This window comes from Heterocephalus glaber, unplaced genomic scaffold (genome assembly GCF_053883595.1).
Source record: "Heterocephalus glaber isolate CG9 unplaced genomic scaffold, H.glaber_assembly_v1.0 deba00001666, whole genome shotgun sequence".
Taxonomy (NCBI): Eukaryota; Metazoa; Chordata; class Mammalia; order Rodentia; family Bathyergidae; genus Heterocephalus; species Heterocephalus glaber.
The window spans coordinates 19,277,521-19,297,467 of record NW_028258406.1 but is presented as its reverse complement, the minus strand read 5'-3'; the positions used below and the strand labels follow the sequence as shown (position 1 = coordinate 19,297,467).

General features: G+C 34.2%; 1 protein-coding gene across 3 annotated transcripts in view; it reads right to left on the bottom strand.

Annotated features, from left to right (window-relative positions):
* Fndc3a (fibronectin type III domain containing 3A) overlaps nucleotides 1-19,947 on the bottom strand; it is a 190,252-nt gene that overhangs the window by 155,773 nt on the left and 14,532 nt on the right. For all 3 annotated transcript variants that reach the window (XM_021257842.2, XM_087197348.1, XM_004844172.4), the window contains one exon: nucleotides 16,437-16,574. In XM_021257842.2, coding sequence (XP_021113501.1) covers nucleotides 16,437-16,535 — 99 coding nt within the window. In that variant the 5' untranslated portion in view covers nucleotides 16,536-16,574. The remainder of the gene's footprint in view (nucleotides 1-16,436; nucleotides 16,575-19,947) is intronic.

Here is a 19,947-nt window from a genome sequence, read left to right as displayed (position 1 = left end):
TTTCTGAATGAATGTTCAAGAGTATATAAATGCAAAATAGTGCTGTTCTCATCTGAATGGATTTAGGTGAGGAACAAAAAGGCATATTTATTAAGAAGAAAAGCTCTGGAGCTGGGTGTAGTAATACTTGGCTGTAATCCCAGCAGGAGGATGGCAAGTTAAAGTCCTGCCTAGGCAACTTAATGACTTACAAGACCCTGTCTCAAAAATTAAAAAGGGCTAGGAACATAGCTCAGTGCAAAGGCCCTGGGTTTGATCCCCAGTACCAGGAAAAAGAAAAAGAAAAAAGAAAAAAAAAAAGGCTGAGTAGCTCATCGGGTTTTCAATATGCTTCACAATTTGAACTTTGGGTAAGTCACTTAAATCTTCGTTTTAGGTCAATAATTACATCGGACTGTTGAAGAATCAGGAGATCTATAAAGCTCACAACATAGGTGTGACACACACAAGCACCAATAAGTGATGTCTACTGTTATATTTGTTTAAAAAGTATTACTTTGGAACTATGTAAATACCAGGCACTATTAGATCTTAGGTATCTAGTAATGAGCAAATTGGTAAGGGTTTACCTTCAAACACTCAAAATAGCTAAAATGATTTTTTTCCCAGACTGTCTTATAAATTAGTTCAGAAATCACAAATGAAAAAAACTGTACTATTTTATTCTCGTCCCTGTTCCAAATCTTATTTTATTTGGAGTAGAATTTCTAGGTCAGATGGTAACTTCATGTTTAATTTTTTGGGGAAACCACTAAACTTTTGCACTATGGCTATACCATTCTACATGCTTACCGATGATGTATGAAGGTTCCAATTTCTCTACATCCTTGCCAAAGCTTATTTTAAATGTTTGAACACATAAAAATAATTTTAAGATAGGAGAATAAAATTATTTATAAAAATCTACATTTAAGAAGCAGTTAGAACTGCTTAAAGTGGCCAATTTAGCAAGACCCTATCTCAAAATAATAAACAAGGAAGGGTTAGGGATGTAGCTCACAGTGAAGGGGAAAAAAAAGACTGAACAGTTTTTGCTCCAGGTGTTCCAATTTGTTCCAGTTCACTAAATAGTAGGTAATCTTGACTGACAAGTTGAGCTTCAGATTGTCCCTAATCAGGCAACCGTTACAGACTCTGTTCTGGTAGTAGCTTACATTTTAGAGTTGTCCAGTGAAAATACACAGAGTGGTGAGATGTTAAAGGTATAACCAAGTATCAGTATACTCTTAACAACTACTTCCAACACTGCTAACAAATTAGCCAATGTACCATAAGCTTTCTAATGTATATGCGTGTATGTGGTCACCAGAGCAACTAAATCAACAAAAGAGTTTCAGTATTATCTGCCTCTGGATCATCCAGTGTCAATTAACAAGTCAGAATTTAAATATATTCTGTTTTAAAGTCATACTTTTACTAATTTATTTTTCCTTCCTGATACTAAAGCACGTCAGTATATTTACAATTTAAGGAAGTAGACAATGTCAGTGTATAAACTATTTAACACCATTTACCTAGAAATGATAATCTATTACTGTTTTAATTTTGAAAATGACTCTATAACCTATCTATCAAAGAAAGACTGGCAGCAGTATTATAATTTATTTCTGGACCATTATCAATCACATTGAAATTATATGAACACATATTTAAAGTGTAAATAAGTTTTAAAATATTTTGTTGATATAGTCCATGTACTATAAAATTTATTTTAAAAAGAGTACAGTGTTTTTTAGAATACACACAGAATTGTACAACCATAACAATTTGAGAACATTTTCATTAATTTAAAGAGACTTTTAGATTTTCATAGCTGGCTGCTTTCACTTAGCATATTTTCTAGGTTCATTCAGGCTGATGCATATACTAACGTAATTCACACCAGTTTATGCCTAAATGATAATCCATTGTATAAATATACCACTTTTTATCCATTCATGTATCTTATGGACATTTGGAATGCTCCCACTTTCTGTCTATTATGAATGCTGCTGTACATTTTTTTTTTTTTTTTGCATGGAAATACATTTTGTTTCTCTTGGGTATCTAACCAGGAGTAGAACTGCCGGACTGTTTCCCAAAGCGGATTTACTAATTTATGTTCCCACCAGCAGTGCATGAGGGTTCCAAGTTTTCCACTTCCTTGCTAACATTTGTTATTAACTGACATTATCATTCCAGCCATCCTAGCAAGTGTGAAGCACTACAGTATCTCCATTTTAGCTTCTTGATGACATCTTTTCTAACAAAATTACTCAACTTCAAGGACACTATATTTCATTTTTCTTTTCTTGTGTTTTTGGTGTTATACCTTGAAACCATGCCATAATTCAAGATCATGGAGGTTTATCCCTATTTTTTATTCTGAGTCTTACACTTTAGTTCTTGTTTTAGGATTCTGATTCATTTTTGAGTTAATTTTGTATATGGCTGGTATGGATCTAACTTCTTTCTTTTACATTCAGTTACAGAGTTGACTCAGTCAGCACCATTTGTTGAAAAGACTACCCTCTCCTAACTAAATCATCTAGGCAGCTTTGTCAATAATCAACTGGCCATAAACATAAAGGTTTATTTTGAATTCTGTTCCAGATCAATGTTTATCTTTATGCTAGTGCCATACTGTCTTGGTCACTATAGCTTTGTAGTTTACATTTTACAACTGGGAAATGTTGAGTACTCCAACTATCTTCTTTTTCAAGATTGTTTTGGTTTTTCTGAGTCCCTTACATTTCCATATGACTTTTAGGATCAACTTATTAATTTCTGCAAAGAAATAATGATTTTGGTAAATAATGTGTTAAGTATGTCCAATTTAGGGAGTATTCCAATAGATATTAAGTCTTCTGAACTATGATCATGGGATCTTTTTCCCTTTAAATCTTCCTTAATTTCTTTCATGATATTTTCTACTTTTTTAGAGTAAAAGTCATGTATTTATTGGTTTATTTTTGCAGTAAATTGAACCCACTGCCTCACACACTAGGCAAGTGCTCTATCACTTAGGATCTATCTACATCCTAAGACCCCTTTCCTTTTTTTTTTTTTTCTTTAAATTTTGAGACAGGGTGCTGGTAAGTTGCTCAAGCTGGCAGTGAACTTAACCTTCTGCCTCAGCACCTGAACAGCTGGGATTACAGGTGTTGTGTCCCCATGCTTGGTTAAAAATCTTTATTTTCAGATAGTTCATTGTTAGTATATGAAAATACAATTGATTTATCTAAATTGAACTTATGTCCTACAATCTTGATAAATTTATTACTTCTAATAGTATTTAGTGGGTTAAGATTTTCTTTTTATGAGATGATGTTACCTTTGGATAGTTTTATTCCTAGAAGGAGGCCTTTAATTCTTTACTTATTTAACTGGGCTAGATCTTCCAGTAAATGTTGAATAGAAGTGAGAACAGACCTATGTCTTGATCTTAATCTTAAGAGAAGGGCATTCAGTCTTTACTTTTAAGTGTAATGCTAAACGTAGGTTTTATTTGTAAATATCTTTTATAAGGTTGAAGCAGTTCCTTATTTACTGAGTGTTTTTTTTTAATCATGAATGGTGATGAATTCAGTCAAAGGCTTCTTCTGAACCTATTGAGATGATCATGTGGTTTTTGTCTTTTTTCTGTTCTATGAAATAGGACAAAGACTGTTTCATATATGTTGAACGAAATTTGCATTCCTGGTCTAGATCTCACTTAGTTGAAATGTATAATTACTTTTTAGTTGTTTTGTTTCTTTCTGGATTATTTGACCAGTTCATCTAGGATATCAATTATTGGCACGCAACTATTCAGACTGTTCCCTAATAATCCATTTTTACTTCTACAAGATCTGTGATATGTCTCCTCTTTCTTGATTTCAGTAATTTGAGTCTTTTTTTTTCTTGATTATGTACTCAAAGAGTTGGCAATATTGTTGATCTTTTTAAAGAACCAACTTTTGGTGCTGTTAATTCTTTCCTAGTCTCTAGTTCATTTATTTCTATTCTTTACTATTTTCTTCCTCCTATTAGCTTTGCTCTTTTATTTCTATTTTCTTAAAGTGGAAAGTTAGTGATTTAAGGTCCTTTTTTTTAAAAACATAGGCTTGTGCAGTTACAAATTTAAGTGCTGTTTCAACTCTATCTCATAAATTTTCTTACGCTATGCTTTTGTCTCATGCATCCCAAAGTATTTTCTCATTTCTTTTTGTGATTCTCTTTGGCCTATTTGTTATTTAGTAACATACTATTTTATTTATATTTTTTATTGTTCCAAATTTTGATTTCTAATTCCATTCCACTGTTTTTGGAGATATACTTTACACTTTCCGGCTTTTAAAATTTATAAAGATTTCCTATCTTTATTCCTTTTCTTTCTCTTGCTATGGCTAATGTTTCCAGAACTATACTGAACATGAGTGGTGACAGTAAATGAGGACCAAAATGTGTAACAGATAATGTGAAATAGAAAGAAAAGTTCCACAGGCAAAGGGGAAATGGGGGGGGGATATGAGAAAAGAAGGAAAAAATGAAAGTTTTTGTAAATAGGGAGGGGTGGAGGGGTGGAAGGGAAGGAAGGAGAATGGGGAAAAAACAAGAGCCAAGATAAAATGTAAGAAGACTCATCTATTTTATGGCCTAGCATATAACCTATTAGGAACAATGATCCATGTGTACTTGAAAATACTGCATGTTGCTACGATTGGGTGTAGTGTTCTATAGATGTCTGTTAGGTTTACAGTGTTTGTATTTCCTTGTTGATCTGCCTGGATGTTCTATTCATTATTGAAAGTGGAGTATTAAAGTCTCCACTTATAATAGTTCAGCTGTCTATTTTTTTCTTCAATGCCAACAATTATTACTTCAGATAATTCAAGGGTCTGTTGTTAGGTGCAGATTAGCCTGTATCACTGTAAAGATGATAATTCCTCTAGTAACTTTTTTGACTTAAAAGTCTATGTGTTTGATATTAGCATAGCTTCACTGATATAGTGAGATGAGTTCATAGCTTAATGATGCACTTGCGTGTCCAACCCCTTCTCTCTTCCTCCCTCCTGGCCACCAGAAGGTGAACAGATTTCCTCTGTCATGCCCTTCTGTATGATGGTCTTTTCACCATAGGCCCCAAAACAATGGAGAAAGGGATCATAGGCTAAAATCTCTGAAACCATGAGCCAAAATGAATCTTTCCTTAAGTTGTTTATATCAGATATTTTGCCACAATGATGCAAAGCTGACTAACAATTTCACTGATGAATATTTGAAAATTTATTGACTACTTAATACTTGTCCTAGAGGTTTGTTGTTTTTTTTTTTTTGGTACCGGGGATTGAACTTGGGTCCTGGGCTTGCGCAGCAGGCGGCGAAACCACTGAGCTAAATCCCCAGCCCTGACTACCTAATACTACCTCAAATCTAAAACTTGAAATGTTAACATTTAAAACCCTTTTATCACTTTCTAGTTGATAACATATAGTCATATTTTTTAAAAATTTTAAAATATTTCAAATATACAGGAAAGTAGAAAGTATTATATCTATTACTTTCTTGAATCAACCAGACTTATAATGTTGATAAATGTTGCTCAGGTCTATTCATTATTACTATATACTGTTGTCTTGAGTCTTTTTTTGGGGGGGGGGGTTCTTTTGATTAGTTTATATCAGTGACATGATATCTTACATATCCTTTTCTTGTTATTTTACTCAAAATTATAGTTTTGAGACATATTCATAGTATAGATTCATACAGTAGAATACCGATATATGTTATCTAGTACTGCACTATATAAATGCCCTAAAACCTATCTATTTTACTTTGGAACATTTATATTTTTCCAGTTACTTCACTGTTATAAAATGCAGCAATGAACAGTTCTGTACATGTGCCTTTTCTATAAGAGAAATATCTAGTAGCATGTTAGATTTATTTGGGTGTGAAGTTTCAGTTTTATTAAATATTGCCAGACCACACCTGTAAAATGCCAGCAGTATATGCAAGATTCCACTGCTCTACTGCCTATGTTGTCAGCTCTCTCAAAATTTATATCCTCATTGGACTTTTAATTTGCATTTACTTTCTTCAAAGCATAGTTCCACTCTCCATTATTTCCCCAAACCTTTAATTAGTCCCATGAATCACCCTAATTATGGAGGATACTTTGTATACAGGCATGCTTGTGGCCAACTTTGGCTAAACATGAAATTCTTTTGGTACATAATAACCATTCATTAATGTGCAGGGCTCTGTTAGCTTTTAAATGCTAGTCTCTGAATTGTATAGGTATAATGACTATTAAGTGGTCAATAACATGTTTACAGACACATGCGACCTGGGATTGATGTGTACTAATTAAAGAACAGCTATTTTATTCACGATGGATAATTCTAAGTCATGTTGAAATCTTGGGAAAAGATTATTCAATTATATTTAAGTATTAAACACTTCTGGTGCTTAATCCATATGTTAGTTTATAACACTATGTGTGTGTAGGCATACTCAAACACTTACTTATAAATCTTTAGGATCAGAAACTACATCTTGTATTTAGAAACCTTTATATAACTTAACCTACTATATTTACCTTAGTAAATACTTATGAAATTGAATTGCATTTCAACTCCTTAAAAAGCACTATTTGAGAATTAACCATATCTAACCAATTTCAAATCTAATGATTTATCATTTGTCACATATCTGTGATTCCTACCTATCTATACGGAGTATGCACAGGAAGATGTTTGGGGAACAATTTATAATACTGAAGAAAATAGAATGGTGGCAATAATTTTTTTCTAATTCCATTTTGAGGCAGCAAGAAAATGGGGAAATATGGAATTTTGTTACTGAAAATAATTACTAAACAAAACAAGAGTGTAAAGGGGTTGGCTAATTTTGGAGTTATCCAAATCAAGTATTTTCAAAACTTCTTCTTGGAGAAAATGATCATCTCATGTCAGGCATAAAAACAAATAAAACACAACAAAAACCAAAAATAAAACTCAGAATATATTTTTAAATGTTATTAAAACTCTATTTGTTCACGTGGGAGGTACATGAATATTCCCTCTAAATTTGAATTGTACACACATCCACCCTGATAACTAAATGAAAAAAACTGCAATTCTAAATGTTTACCTGCCTTAGGATAACTGCTAGCAATACATTGCTGGGGGAAGAGTGTAAACTGATAGTTTTCTTAAAAGGGGGAAATTATTTGTCAAAGTAGGAGGGGAAAAATAATCAAAACCTATAAATGGACAGCACATATTTGAAGAAAGTAACAGTTTTCCACTATCTTTTCCTCTGCTCTTTAATTGAGTTTATGCTCTATAAAATGTTAATGTTAAATAATCTTTCAAAACTCAGTGGGCTGTATATGTGTGGTTCTATTTCTAGATTCTCTGTTTTATTCCAACCATCTATATGGTCTTTCCTTACACCAACACTGCCTTGATTACTATAGCTTTAGAGCAAGTCTTAAAATTAGGTACTAAACGTCTTCCAACACTATATTCTTTTTCTTTTTACTTTTCCAGGTCCTTTGTACTCCTACATAACATATTAAACATATTAAATTTCAATATCCAATTCTTCATTTATAGCAAGTATACATAGACTTGAATTTTTGTATATACCTTGTGTTTTCTAATCCTGCTAAATTCAAATACAAGTTCTAGGGGCTCCTCGAGATTTCCTAGTATTTTCTCTGTAGATGATCATTTCATCTACATATAAAGATTTTACTTCTACCTTGCCAATCCTATCCTAATTGTGTCATTTTATTGCCAGACTATTTTGGTTTGGGCCTGTATTTCAAAGCTTAATAGACAGATGAAGAGTAGGCACATCTGTCCTTGCTCCCCACCTTAGGGAGAAAGCATTGTATCGTCTCCATTCATATAAGGCATTTTTCCTGGAAGTATGGAGAACATGTCTTTAATCTGTTGAAAAGGTTGTTCTACTTCTAGTCTCCTGATAGCTTTTACCATGAACAGCTGTAGAATTTAGTCCAATACTTTTTCTCCAACTACTGACAGGATCATATGGCTTTTTCTCTCTGCTTTAAATGTTTGATATAATTTATCAGTTAAAATGTATATGAGCCTGTTGTTGTCATATAGGTAGGTTTTCAAGCTAGGAATATACTGTCTTTAATAGGTGTTATTCAAATTTCATATTTCCTCCAGAGTCAGTTTCATTAATTTGTCTTCCCAGGTACTTCTTAGAAGTTGTCCAATTTATTTAAAAATATATTTTTGTAATATGCTTTCTATATCCTTTTAAATTCTGTAAAATCTGTGGTAATGTCTTCTAGATCTTGATATTGTAATTTTTAAAATGTATAATTGATATTGTGTAATAGGAAGAAAAGGTCTAAAAGAGTAGGGGAAGTGGGAGAGGTAGGGGAAAGGAAAGAAGGGGAAAAGAAAAAATATGGGGAAAAGAAAGAAGGGAAAAGAAAAAATATGAGAAAAGGAAAAAAATGGAAACAAAGTCTGCAAATAGGGAAGGGTGGAGGGGGTGAAGGGAGGGCAGGGGAAGGGGAAAAAAATAAGAACCAAGATACTCATGTGAAGGTACAAGATCCTAACGATGAATGTAACTGTATTTTATACCTAAAATGTACCAATAAACTTAATGAAAAAAAAAAGAAAGTAACAGTTTTCTACAGTAAAGAAAACATAGGAAGTTAACACACTTGGTGTTTGAGGAAATCTGAGAGGAGGTCAACTGAATTTGAGGTGTTTGGGATAAGTAGAGATGATAAATTACAAGCAGGTACTATTTGAATTAAGAAAATTTGAATAAACATAATCCTATGATCCATTCCTCTGCTAAGTTAATGTAGAAAAAATTTGTGTACCTGTATAACTAAAGCCAATTGCAAGAATGTTGTTGAAGTATTATTTGTAATAGCCCAACACTGAAAACAACCCAAACTTCCATCAATAGAGGAATGAAGAAAGCAAGCCATATTCATACAATGGACTATTATGCAGCAAATACTATGCTACATGTATTGAATCTCACATATACAGTACAATGTTGTACAAAAGAGAGTAGACAAAAAATAACATACAATTCTGTTTTTATAAAATTTAAAAATAAAACTAATCTTTGCTTTGAGGAGGAAAAAAGATAATTGGGAGGGATGGAATATTTCTTGGGAAGGGGCTCACACAGGAGTCTTTTGGGGGTACTAGAAAGTTCTATTTTTGAAAGTTCTGGTTATAGGGAATGCGTTCACTTTTTTTTTAAACTGGCTGTACAGAAATGATTTGGACACTTTTCATTATTTTTAAATCTTAAATGTAAACATAAAATTTTAAACAGCTGAGATAAAGCAAAATCTATTTTCCTATCTGTAACCAATTAATCCCCTTTTCAGAAAAACCACTTATGTTAACAGATTGGTATTTATTTATTCACAGCTTTTGCATTTGTGATATATATATGTACATTTAGAATGTATAGTTTTTTTTTCTTTTTCTAATTGCTAGGGCTTTTAAAAACTCAACGAGTAATATGTTCAAAACATTAAAAATATTCAAACAGTAGAAAAAAGTATATGATAAAATGTAGACCCTGCTTTCTGAGGTCAGTCCCTGTTTATAATTTCATGATGTTTCAGGTACATGATTATATGTGTATATATGTTAGTCCTATTTTCAAAATGTTCTTTTTTGAAAAAAATCAAAGAAATGGATCCTTTTAGGATCCTAGATAGTGAGCTTGATGGTAAAAGATACACAACAGGGTTTTGAATATATAATCACCAGAGTTTATTAATGAAAAGAGTAGAAAAAGAACTATTTCTACAAACATCTACAATTTTTTAAAAAAAGTATCATGTTATATAACTTTAATATAAGAACACAAATACAAATCCTGGAAACATTTTTATAAGAAGTCTCTTTTTCATTTAATAGTTCTTATTACAGAAGTTTAGAATCAAATTTACTTTATAAAATTCTCAGATCTCGCACACAAAAAAAGAATTCTTAGATCTCTGTGGATAACTTAGTTAAATGCATGTATTTAGTGTTGCTTACAAGTTATTCTTTATTGGTTCCTCACCTCAGGCCAAACTATATTACTTAGAAGTAAATAATTTCTATAAGATTCTAGAAGACTGATGGTAAACCTTTTAGAGCTTTCAATAATACAAACAACCCACTGCAGCACATGTGCCACGGGTTCACTACCACTGTTCTAGGGCATAAGAGCTGGTGAACTACAGAACTACAGAGTCACTTAATCAGATAGTTAGGAATTATTCTAATTGTAAAATATCCAGGAATTAGAACATCAATGCTTTTGTTGATAAATCCAAGGTTGTCAGAGTACAACAGAGTTTAGGGCAAAAGAGCAGCAAGATGTTTAAAGGAGATATCTTATAAGAATGACAGCCCCAAAGCTGAGTATAATCCAAGCACTTTGGATGCTGAAGCAAGAGGACCACAAGTTTGACCTCAGCCTGGACAGTCTGGCAACTCAGTGAGACCAAACACAGCTTTCATAGAGAGAAAGCACTTAGGTAAAAGCTAATCTCAGAAATGTATCTTTTAGGATTTCTTTTAGGTGGCAAAGAAAAGGAGAAGTGCCTTTACTTTCTCTTGCTGTTTTTTCAGTTTCCTCTGAACAAAAGGCTCTGAATATTTTGGGGATAATTCTCAATCAAGTGTCCAAACAAAGAGCCTGAAAGACTGAGTGAAAGATTACCTATCAAGAGAAAAGATTCAGGGCCCACAGTAGGGAAATTCAGTGACCATGAAGTGGTTTATTTATTCTAAAGAGGTGAGTCAGATGAAAACAAAACAAAACAACAACAACAAAACCCTTTCTTATAGACTATTCATTTATCAGGCTTTGAATATAATTTTATTCTGTATATACAATCATGTATTTATTTAAGGTGGGAACTGATTACACTGCAGATGTTAGTAAATAAGATACTTATATTACAAAGTTTAGGCATCAATAAAAAGAAATCTAAAATAACTTCAGAAAATTGCTATACTCCATAGAGAATTAAACCTACTCTCTGATCATTTTGTATTTTTACTCATTAAAACCTCATTTTGGATGACACTGGGAATGGTGGAGTATCAATCTTCCCAAACCTACTCTTCCATACCAGCAAAGAGAACACAAGTAAAAATGGTCAAATTCAAGTTTTTCAGAAGTTAATTAACTTGCAACAATCCATTCAAGGATAACAGTTGAATCCTGGTATGAACAATGAACTTTAATCCACTTCAGTTTGCTATATTCCTTTCTCCCTCTCCCAAACTTCACAGTAGCCTTGAAAACCAACAGTAGTAGTGAAAATCAGTAAAACAGTAGCTATCAGAGGGGACAGAATGGATTTGGAGCGCTATAAAAGTTTCGTCTCCAAAGAATTGCCATTAACTGGTCCATCTGGTAGTTCTCTGAAAACCCTGTGTTGCAGGCCTTGTCTTTATTTGACCTGACTCAGAGCTCTCTTACTGCAAACGGCATTCCTCCTAGGGAGTATTTCTAAAATAATCCCTGGCAGTTGTTTAACATCAAAGTTGCCTATGGTGATAATAACAATTGGGAAAACAAGGAGCCCACCAAAAAAGGTGAAAGGAAAAACCAGGGAAATAAAATATGTATACGTGATTAACAGTTTTAACGTGTTCAAGGTAAGCTGCAGTATAAACTGGTTTCATTTTGGCATCATAGGCATACTTATTTGGGCACTGTATCAGAAATTACATTACAGTACTAGCCCCACACCAAGTCCAAATTCTCTCAATACAAATAACCTCATTCATTCCTATGGTTTTGATATCCATAAAATTCAGATACTTTCTATATCCCTGGCTCAAATCAGATCTCTTTCATGAAGTCTAGTCCATTAACTTAACTGTTTTTACTGACATTAAAACCATAATACACGATTAGGAATCTTACAGACTTAGTTTTGAATCCTGGGATTTTCCTTTCAAAAGGTGTTATTTAACTTTCTAACAAGTAACACCTTTCTTAACTCTTAGTTTCAGAAATATTAAATGACTCTGTAGGACTATTAGGAAAATTAAATGAAACAATGTATATATACAACACTCTAGTCAGTATCAAACACGGTGAGGGTGCAAACTGTAGCTAATATTTTTATTATCTCTACTTATACATCCACAAATACCTCAAAATCAAATGAAGTTCTCTCATGTTCCCTCAGTCCCAAACTTGCTACTTCTGTTCTCTTTATTGTAGAAGACTATTTTTCCCCACATATTTGCTCTCTCTAAAGTAAGATTATTCCCAGTCCATTGATGGTGAATGGAGGTCAGCATTTAGTTCACCATGTTACCAGCAACATTCCACATAGAGGCTATCTGGGTCTCAAGTCAAGATTATGCAGGCAAAGCCACACCTAACCCATGAAGGACAAAGAACAGGAACAAGGTACTTTTTGGTAAACTGACTTTAGGAGGCTATTTGCTTACCTTGATTGATAAGACTTGTCTACTGAAAGTTCCTGCCATCCAAGTATCCAAAGAAAATGCCCAGGGAAATTCTTATCCTCAGACTTATTCTGTTAATCAATTCTACCACCTTAATATTTTTAAATTGTGCATCATTAATAAAATCTTAATCCACATTTTCTTTATTATTATTATATTGTTTTCCCAGCTTTGTTCCTTTTAGTCATCTTAATCTGCATGGGAGAGCTGCCTCTCAAAGTATAGTCAATTCTTAGAGATAACAAAGGGTTTGGCCAGGATCACTCCTCTCATTTGTAAACCAACCAATCCCAAGTCTATAACCCTAGTCACCTTATCGAATTCTTATATATATACCCAGTCATTATTTTCACTATTCTAGATCATCTCAGGGCCAGGGAGAAGATAACTAGAAATCCAAAGCCTGTTGGAATTACTAAAACCAGTCCTAATCTATTTGCTCTGTTCTACCCCGCCTTTCCCAGTAAAAGCTTTCATTTAGGCTTCCTCCTAGTTCTTGGCTCTGTCTCCTGACAAAAATTTGCTGTTTACCCTATAGCCTGCCCTCCTTCCTTCTTTGGGAAATGTAAACAGTAAAAAGCCTTTCTTTGAAAACAACAGAAAACTTCAAAGACCCAGCTATGTGGCTCACAAGTCTTTGGAAGTAATTTCCAAGAGGAGTTTGGAAAGGTTTGGAGATGTGAGATGGAGAAACAGCTCTAGAATGCTGTTAAGCAGAGCTTGATAAGAGATTTTGGTCAGAGCTCAGAAGACAAAAAGGCAGACAGTAAAGACCAAGCTCAGGAGGTTTCAGTTGGGAACACAGTCCATTGGTAGTTGGGCTCCAGGCATGTATTTATGCTCTGGCAGAAAAATCTAGCTACATTTTGCTCATATCCTGAGACTTTGCAAGAGAACTGAGATTAAAGAAGATGGGGGATTAATCTGGAGGAGGAAATTTCAAAGCAAACCAATATTTAAGATGTTACTAGTGTCTTTTAGGCAGGTTTTACTAAAAAACATGAACAATAGGGCCATCTGAAGTTTTCAGCTTCTTCAAAAAGGAAAGACCTACAAATCTAGAGAATAGGAAAGCATGGTTACTAAAAAGATTAGCATTAAAGAGGAGCCAGGTACTCTATATCAGGACAATAGGAAAGATGCCTTGAGGGCATCCCACTGGATACAATAAGGCCTCATCTTTCACCTTGCAAAAATGAGGCTTTTCTTTGGGGAGTCAGCTCTTGGTTGCTCTGTTCAAAAACAATTGACTAGGGCAGTGGTGGTGAACCTACAGCATGCCACAGCAGGCTGTTTGTATCACTGAAAGCTCTAAAAGGTTCACCATCACTGGACTAGGGAATTGGTTTTCTGGGATTCAATTCACAGTGCTCAGCCATCTAAATACTTGGAGGCCTCTGCAGCCATGATGCAAGGGGGTCAGGTTATTGCTTGAGTTGACAGCAGACCCTGGTGTTATTCACACACTGCTGGTTTCGTAGGTATGCAGAAAATGAATGATAGTTGTGGGGTCTGGAAGGCTTCCACCCAGATTTCAGAAGACCTGGGAGGCCAGATAGTGTGCCCCTGAGAAGGAACTGTATAATGCTGAAAGTGCAGTGGAATCAACAGGAAGTTGGAGATACTAGAATGTGGAATGTCTGCTGAGGAAGGTTGCAGTCAGGGAGCAAAGCCACCCCAAGTGAGAATCCATTAGAGCTGCACCTGGCAGTGCTGAGGGGCAGAGCCCTCAGTTACTCTTCTCATTACTGAGACAAAATACCCGAAACCCAAAGTTAAAGGAGGGAAGGTTTATTTAGCTTACAGTTTGTAGAGGTTTCAGTTCATAGTTGGCTGGCTCCAAGGCAAGGTGGCATGGCAGAAAGGCATTGCAGAGGAGAAATAGTTCATAGATAGCAAAAGCAAGCAAGCAACCAGTCAAGACCATAGCTCTTTCTGTCCCTTATATCTTGCTGAGGCTACTTACCCTTAGGGTGGTTAACACTCACACCCTTAATCCCAGCATTGCACTGTGAATCAATCCCAGCATCATGTCCTTGATCCCAGCAGCACAAACCCTAGATCCAGCCACCTCTGAAAACCCCCAACTATGGCTGTATGAGTCTTTAAGGGGACATCTAGATACAAGCCATAACAAGTCACCCAAGGCCTTTGGAGTTCTCATCTTGCCACAACTTGCTTGGGTGCTAGAAACAAAGCTCCAGGATTTAATGTCTGCACTACTGAGTTTCTGTATTGCTTTGATCCCATTCCTTTTTATCTTCCCATTCCTCCTTTTTGGAATGTGAATGTTTACCCTGTGCTAGTATATGTCAGCAGTGTTTAATTTTTATAGGGGCTCAAAGCTAATACTTTGCCTTAAGTCTCAGAGTGTGACCCTCCTAACTCTACTCTCTCCTAACTTCTCTCTCTGCTTCCTGTCTGCCATGATGTGAGCAGCTTTTCTCTGCCAAACCCTTTCGCCATGTCTTCCTGACTTGAGCTGGCCAACTATGGATTTAAAAATGTGAGCCAATATAAATTTCTCCTCCTATAAGTTGTGGGTGTTGGATATTTTGTCCTAGCAATGAGTAAAATGACTTAGGAAGTATTGAGAGGCCACTGTAGTGGTGGTTTCATGCTGGTGTTTTGTCCCTTGGTATATACAACTATAACAGCTACATCAATGTACTGTAACTACTTAATTCTTTTATGCAACAGAAACCAGTAATTGGTCTGAGGTAGCAAATAATAACAGAAGATACTCCAAAATTCTCACTAAAGTGAATACCTGTCACATCTGTAATTTTTGTGGGAAAAAAAATCTTAATACACTTAAATTTGACCATGAAAAACAAATTGGTGAAATGAAGTTTCCACTAAAAATTATCTAAACACATGTAAAATTTAAAGCCAGACACACATATTTTTGGTCCTGGTTGCAGAAAACAGGATAATTTAGAAGCTAAGCCAATCACTACTGATTTTTATTCTTCTTTTAAAAATCTTTTTTCTTGGTACTGGGAATTGAACTCAGGATCTTGCACTTGCCAGGCAGGCGTGGCTCCACTGAGCTAAATCCCCGGTCCACTACTGATTTTAGATAGCAATGTTAAAAAAGCAATCCCTTATCTTGTAAGATCTTGATGAAGTTATTTAGCTTTTCTGAAACCCATTTTGTTTATCTGCAAAAGGACAGGTATAACCATCTTAGAGGATTGTTAAGAGAATTAAATGAAGTCATAAAGTTCATAGCACAATACTTGTTATATCATGGGTACTCTAGTTATTCCTTTTCTTCCTCATTATCATTTATTATACCCCTAGTCTTCATTTTCTTGGCTATCACATTAAAATACCTACCATATAAGGTAGGTGGAAAAATAAGTACATTGTCTGGCATATAGTAATTGCTTGTGGAAAACCATCGTTTCCATTGTTTCAGGACAACTTACTAGAGTAGTGAGTCACACACAACTATATCTATAAACCCTGGGTTGGGGTAACAGAACATAGTAGCTTTTCAGGAATTTTGTATGTGCTTTTGGTAGGGGACAAGGTTCTGGTGGAGAAGAGAAGATGGGAAGAAAAAAAAGATAAAGTTTTATATTTTACACTGTAATTTAATTACAGAATCAAGTTATTATTTCATAATAATCTGAAGAAATGAATTATAATAATCATTAAGGTAAAAGGTTAAACTTAATTAAAAACACTGAAGGACTAGTACACTAGTCCTTATCTACAAGAAAACAAAAATAACTTTAATGGCAACTAAATATACACACAGTAAATCTGACCATTAATTAGTGAGATACTTTGGGAGCAATTTTAAAAACAGTCCTATTCTTTTATCAACTTACAAAATCAAAACATTTTGAACTACAGTTCAAAACATGAATTTGAAGTTTACATTTTGTAATCTTTGAAAGAAATATATGTGTACTAGACATAAAGAAATAAACATTTCAGTTTCCTTACCTGTTGTGTTCCATCTGCACTTACAATAGGGGCAGACAGAAGAGAAATATCACTATTTAAAATCTGAGTTGTATCCAGTAGAGGTGGATGTTCTGCCATTATCAATAAGACATTAATATACTGGATAACCTTCCAACTCTGAAAAACAAAAGTATATAGCCATTTATGTACATATTCTTAAAATACACTCAAGATTTGTCTCATTCTTTAACAAAGATATTGCCACAGGAAACTGTATAATACTATTTATTTTTTTCAGTTAAGAGACCATTCAAGAAGATATATATATTGAAACTTTTCCAACTGTCAAAGTAGTAGGATATATTAAAGCTAATAAATCAGAAGCTGCTATTTAAATTCCATGTATGTCTGTCTCTCCACTCCTTTCATCTCTATGTTTGTTAATTTACCCAACACTACTTAATCTTGAGACTGGGACAGACACTGACAGTGACCAAACAAGGCAACTCTACCACTTGTTTTTTTTCTAAGGGCAAACAAGGTGATTATGAAGACCAAATTCCCCTCATCACCCTATTTGCCTCAAAGCAGTAAATAAGAATTATGATTTTTTTATATGGATTCCTCAGACAAAGCAAAATGGCCAATCATTTGCTCAGGTTTAGGATAAGAACCTTTAGGTTTTAAGTGTTAAGTTCTTACATTACTTGTTCATTTGGTTTTATACATGTTGTTTTTTTTGGTACCGGGGATCGAACTCAGATCCTTGCGCTTGCGCAGCAGGTGGCAAAACCACTGAGCTAAATCCCTGGCCCTACATCTGGTTTTATACTTTTCTTCTTCTTTTTCGTTTATTTTTGGTGTTTTGAAACAAGATAGCACTATGCAGTTCTGGCTGGCCTTGAACTCACTATGTAGCCCAAGCTGGCCTCAAACTCTCAGCGAACCTCCTGCCTCAGCCTCCCAAAGTGCTGGAATTACAGGCATCCAGCACCATTCCCAGCTTGGTTTTATTCTTTTCTAAGTGATATATATTTATTTTACAATAAACAAAATCATCTCAGTGACCAAAATACATACATTAGAAATCTTTAACTGTATAGTATCAAACAAAGAGAACATACGATATAGGGATTATTAGTTGTACTCTGTACAATGCCAACCAATAAAACATTACCAAGTTACATTTTAAGATGAGCAAATTAAGCACAATCATAAATTTTATTACATCTATTCGGAGAGGTAAAATAAACATTTTTGGATGCATTCCACAATTCAGTAGTTAAGGATCAAGATGTTTAACTTTATAAAAGTCATGTTATTTTAAAATCTTGAATCCTTGCAGAAATTCACACACAAGTTAATTTAACTTGAAAAGTTTTCCCTTTAGACATGTAAAAGCTGCTCTAAGACACTGAAATTACTCAATACAGGTATCTATTTAAGTTTTCATAGTTAAAGCAATAGTATAGAATATTTTATATTGTTTAACTAATGAAGGACATGTCACTTAAACATAATGTGCACATATATATTTACATATTGTATGTAAATCATGTGATCATTAAGGTACAAGGTTAAATTTAGTTTAAAAAAACTCAAGGATTAGTACACTATCTAAAGGAAAACAAAAACTTTAATGGCAACTAAGCATACATAGGAGAAATTTGACCATTAATTAGTGAGACACTTTAGAACCAACTTCCTATATACATATATATATACATATATAAGAATTTTATATATACACACAGTGTATATGTAATTATATGTAAAGCTGCTGAGTACTTTAAATCGTGTCAAATAATTTCCTTCTGTGGAACAAAGAATTTTAAGATAGGAAAGAATCAAGGTGTCATTTTCCCTGTTACAGCTCATATAATTCAGTGTAAGAAGAAATATTTCCAGGAAGTCAATCTTGGATTAAAGAGAGTCTTTATAAACTCTCCTTTCCTCTCCCCTCTTCTCCTCTGCATCCTCCCTTCTCTTCCTCCCCCACTCCCACCTTCCCTCTCTCCCTCTCTCTCTCAGCGGGTGCTGAGGATTGGATTTTTTTAAAATCAAAAGATGTAGTCACACTGTTACCCATTTTGGCCCCAAATTTCTGGGTTCAAATGACTCTCCTGTCTGTCTTGCAAATAACTGGAACTTCAGTCATTCTCCATCCCATCTTGCTGATTTTTCTAAATTAATAAAAAATCATTTAACTTAAAAAAAATAAAATCTATTGAACTATTTTTATTGTTACTGTATATTTTATATAGTGTATTTAACTAAAACTGCAGGCCACTGTTTCTACTTAAATTTTAGAATGTAATGCTAAGCATTCATTCATAGTTTGCTTTCAAGAGATGGACTAGAAGCTTCAAACATAAAAAGATTTCTTGTTAATCTCTAAATTAACTGTAGGAATAGTAAATGTTTTAAAGACTGGGTACAGAGCCACATGCACTTTTAATATTACCATTCCACTTAAAGCATCATTTTTAATTTTATTCTTTTTAAAATCTGTAACACACCAGTTTTATCTATGAAATGGTTTGTTGCCTAATCATACCTACCACACTAAATGCAAAGTAGGTGTTTTATTTGAGCTTAAAATTGGTACCTTCCATCCTGCAACTCAAATGTTGCATTAACTTGGAAATTCCTTTCACTCTTTGGATAGAAGATACTCTCAGCAGCTTCTTTCAATCCATTTCTTCTAATTTTGTTACTAATATAGGAGGCAAGGTGTGTTAAAGCTGGTTAAGAAAATAAGCAGGACCCGTCAATTGCAATATCCCAGGACAGTGTCAAATAATTCTCAGTGGAACTTCTTGTGGGTTCCCACAAGACGTGGATGGCATAAAAGAGAGACGCTATGAGTAGCCCATTATTGTGACTCCTCACAGTTGCCCACTCTGTCTCCCAGATGCAGAGTATACTTTTATTTTTGCTTTTATCCTTTCCTCTCTTTGCATGGTCCAAGTTTGCTCCACAGAGCTAGATCTTCCCTTGCTCCTTCACATCTCAGTTTTCAAAAGCTGTTGGCACCATTTTGGGGTGGTCTCATCCAATTCTTTGAGGCAAGAAGGACCTAGAATACTTTTAATTGGCGAGCCATTTCTAAAAGAACTACCTGACAACTTTACCACTTACTTTCTATATTCTTATCTTATTTTGTGACCACAAACGCCTCTTGGTTTTAGCTATGCATTATTTTTTATTTTTACAATGTAATATTTGATGTATGCAAAAAAGAAAAAAAGAATGGTTTGTACTGTGCTGTTAACTTCCATGGAGTAAATAACCCACTCAAGGCTCATTTCAAACTAAAAGTAAGTGAAAATGCTTTATACTCTAACTCATAACACACAGTGTACACTGGTTTACAAATAGACCACCAAATTTGTAAATTTTGAACAACTAAGTTTTGAACAGAAGTAAAGATGACTGGAGAGCATATCAATGTCTACATCTATACAGACATTCATCTATATAGTAATAATATTAACATTTCAGGAATCTGAAGAAAACTTGAGTATCTTTTTGTACAACTGCTGCAACT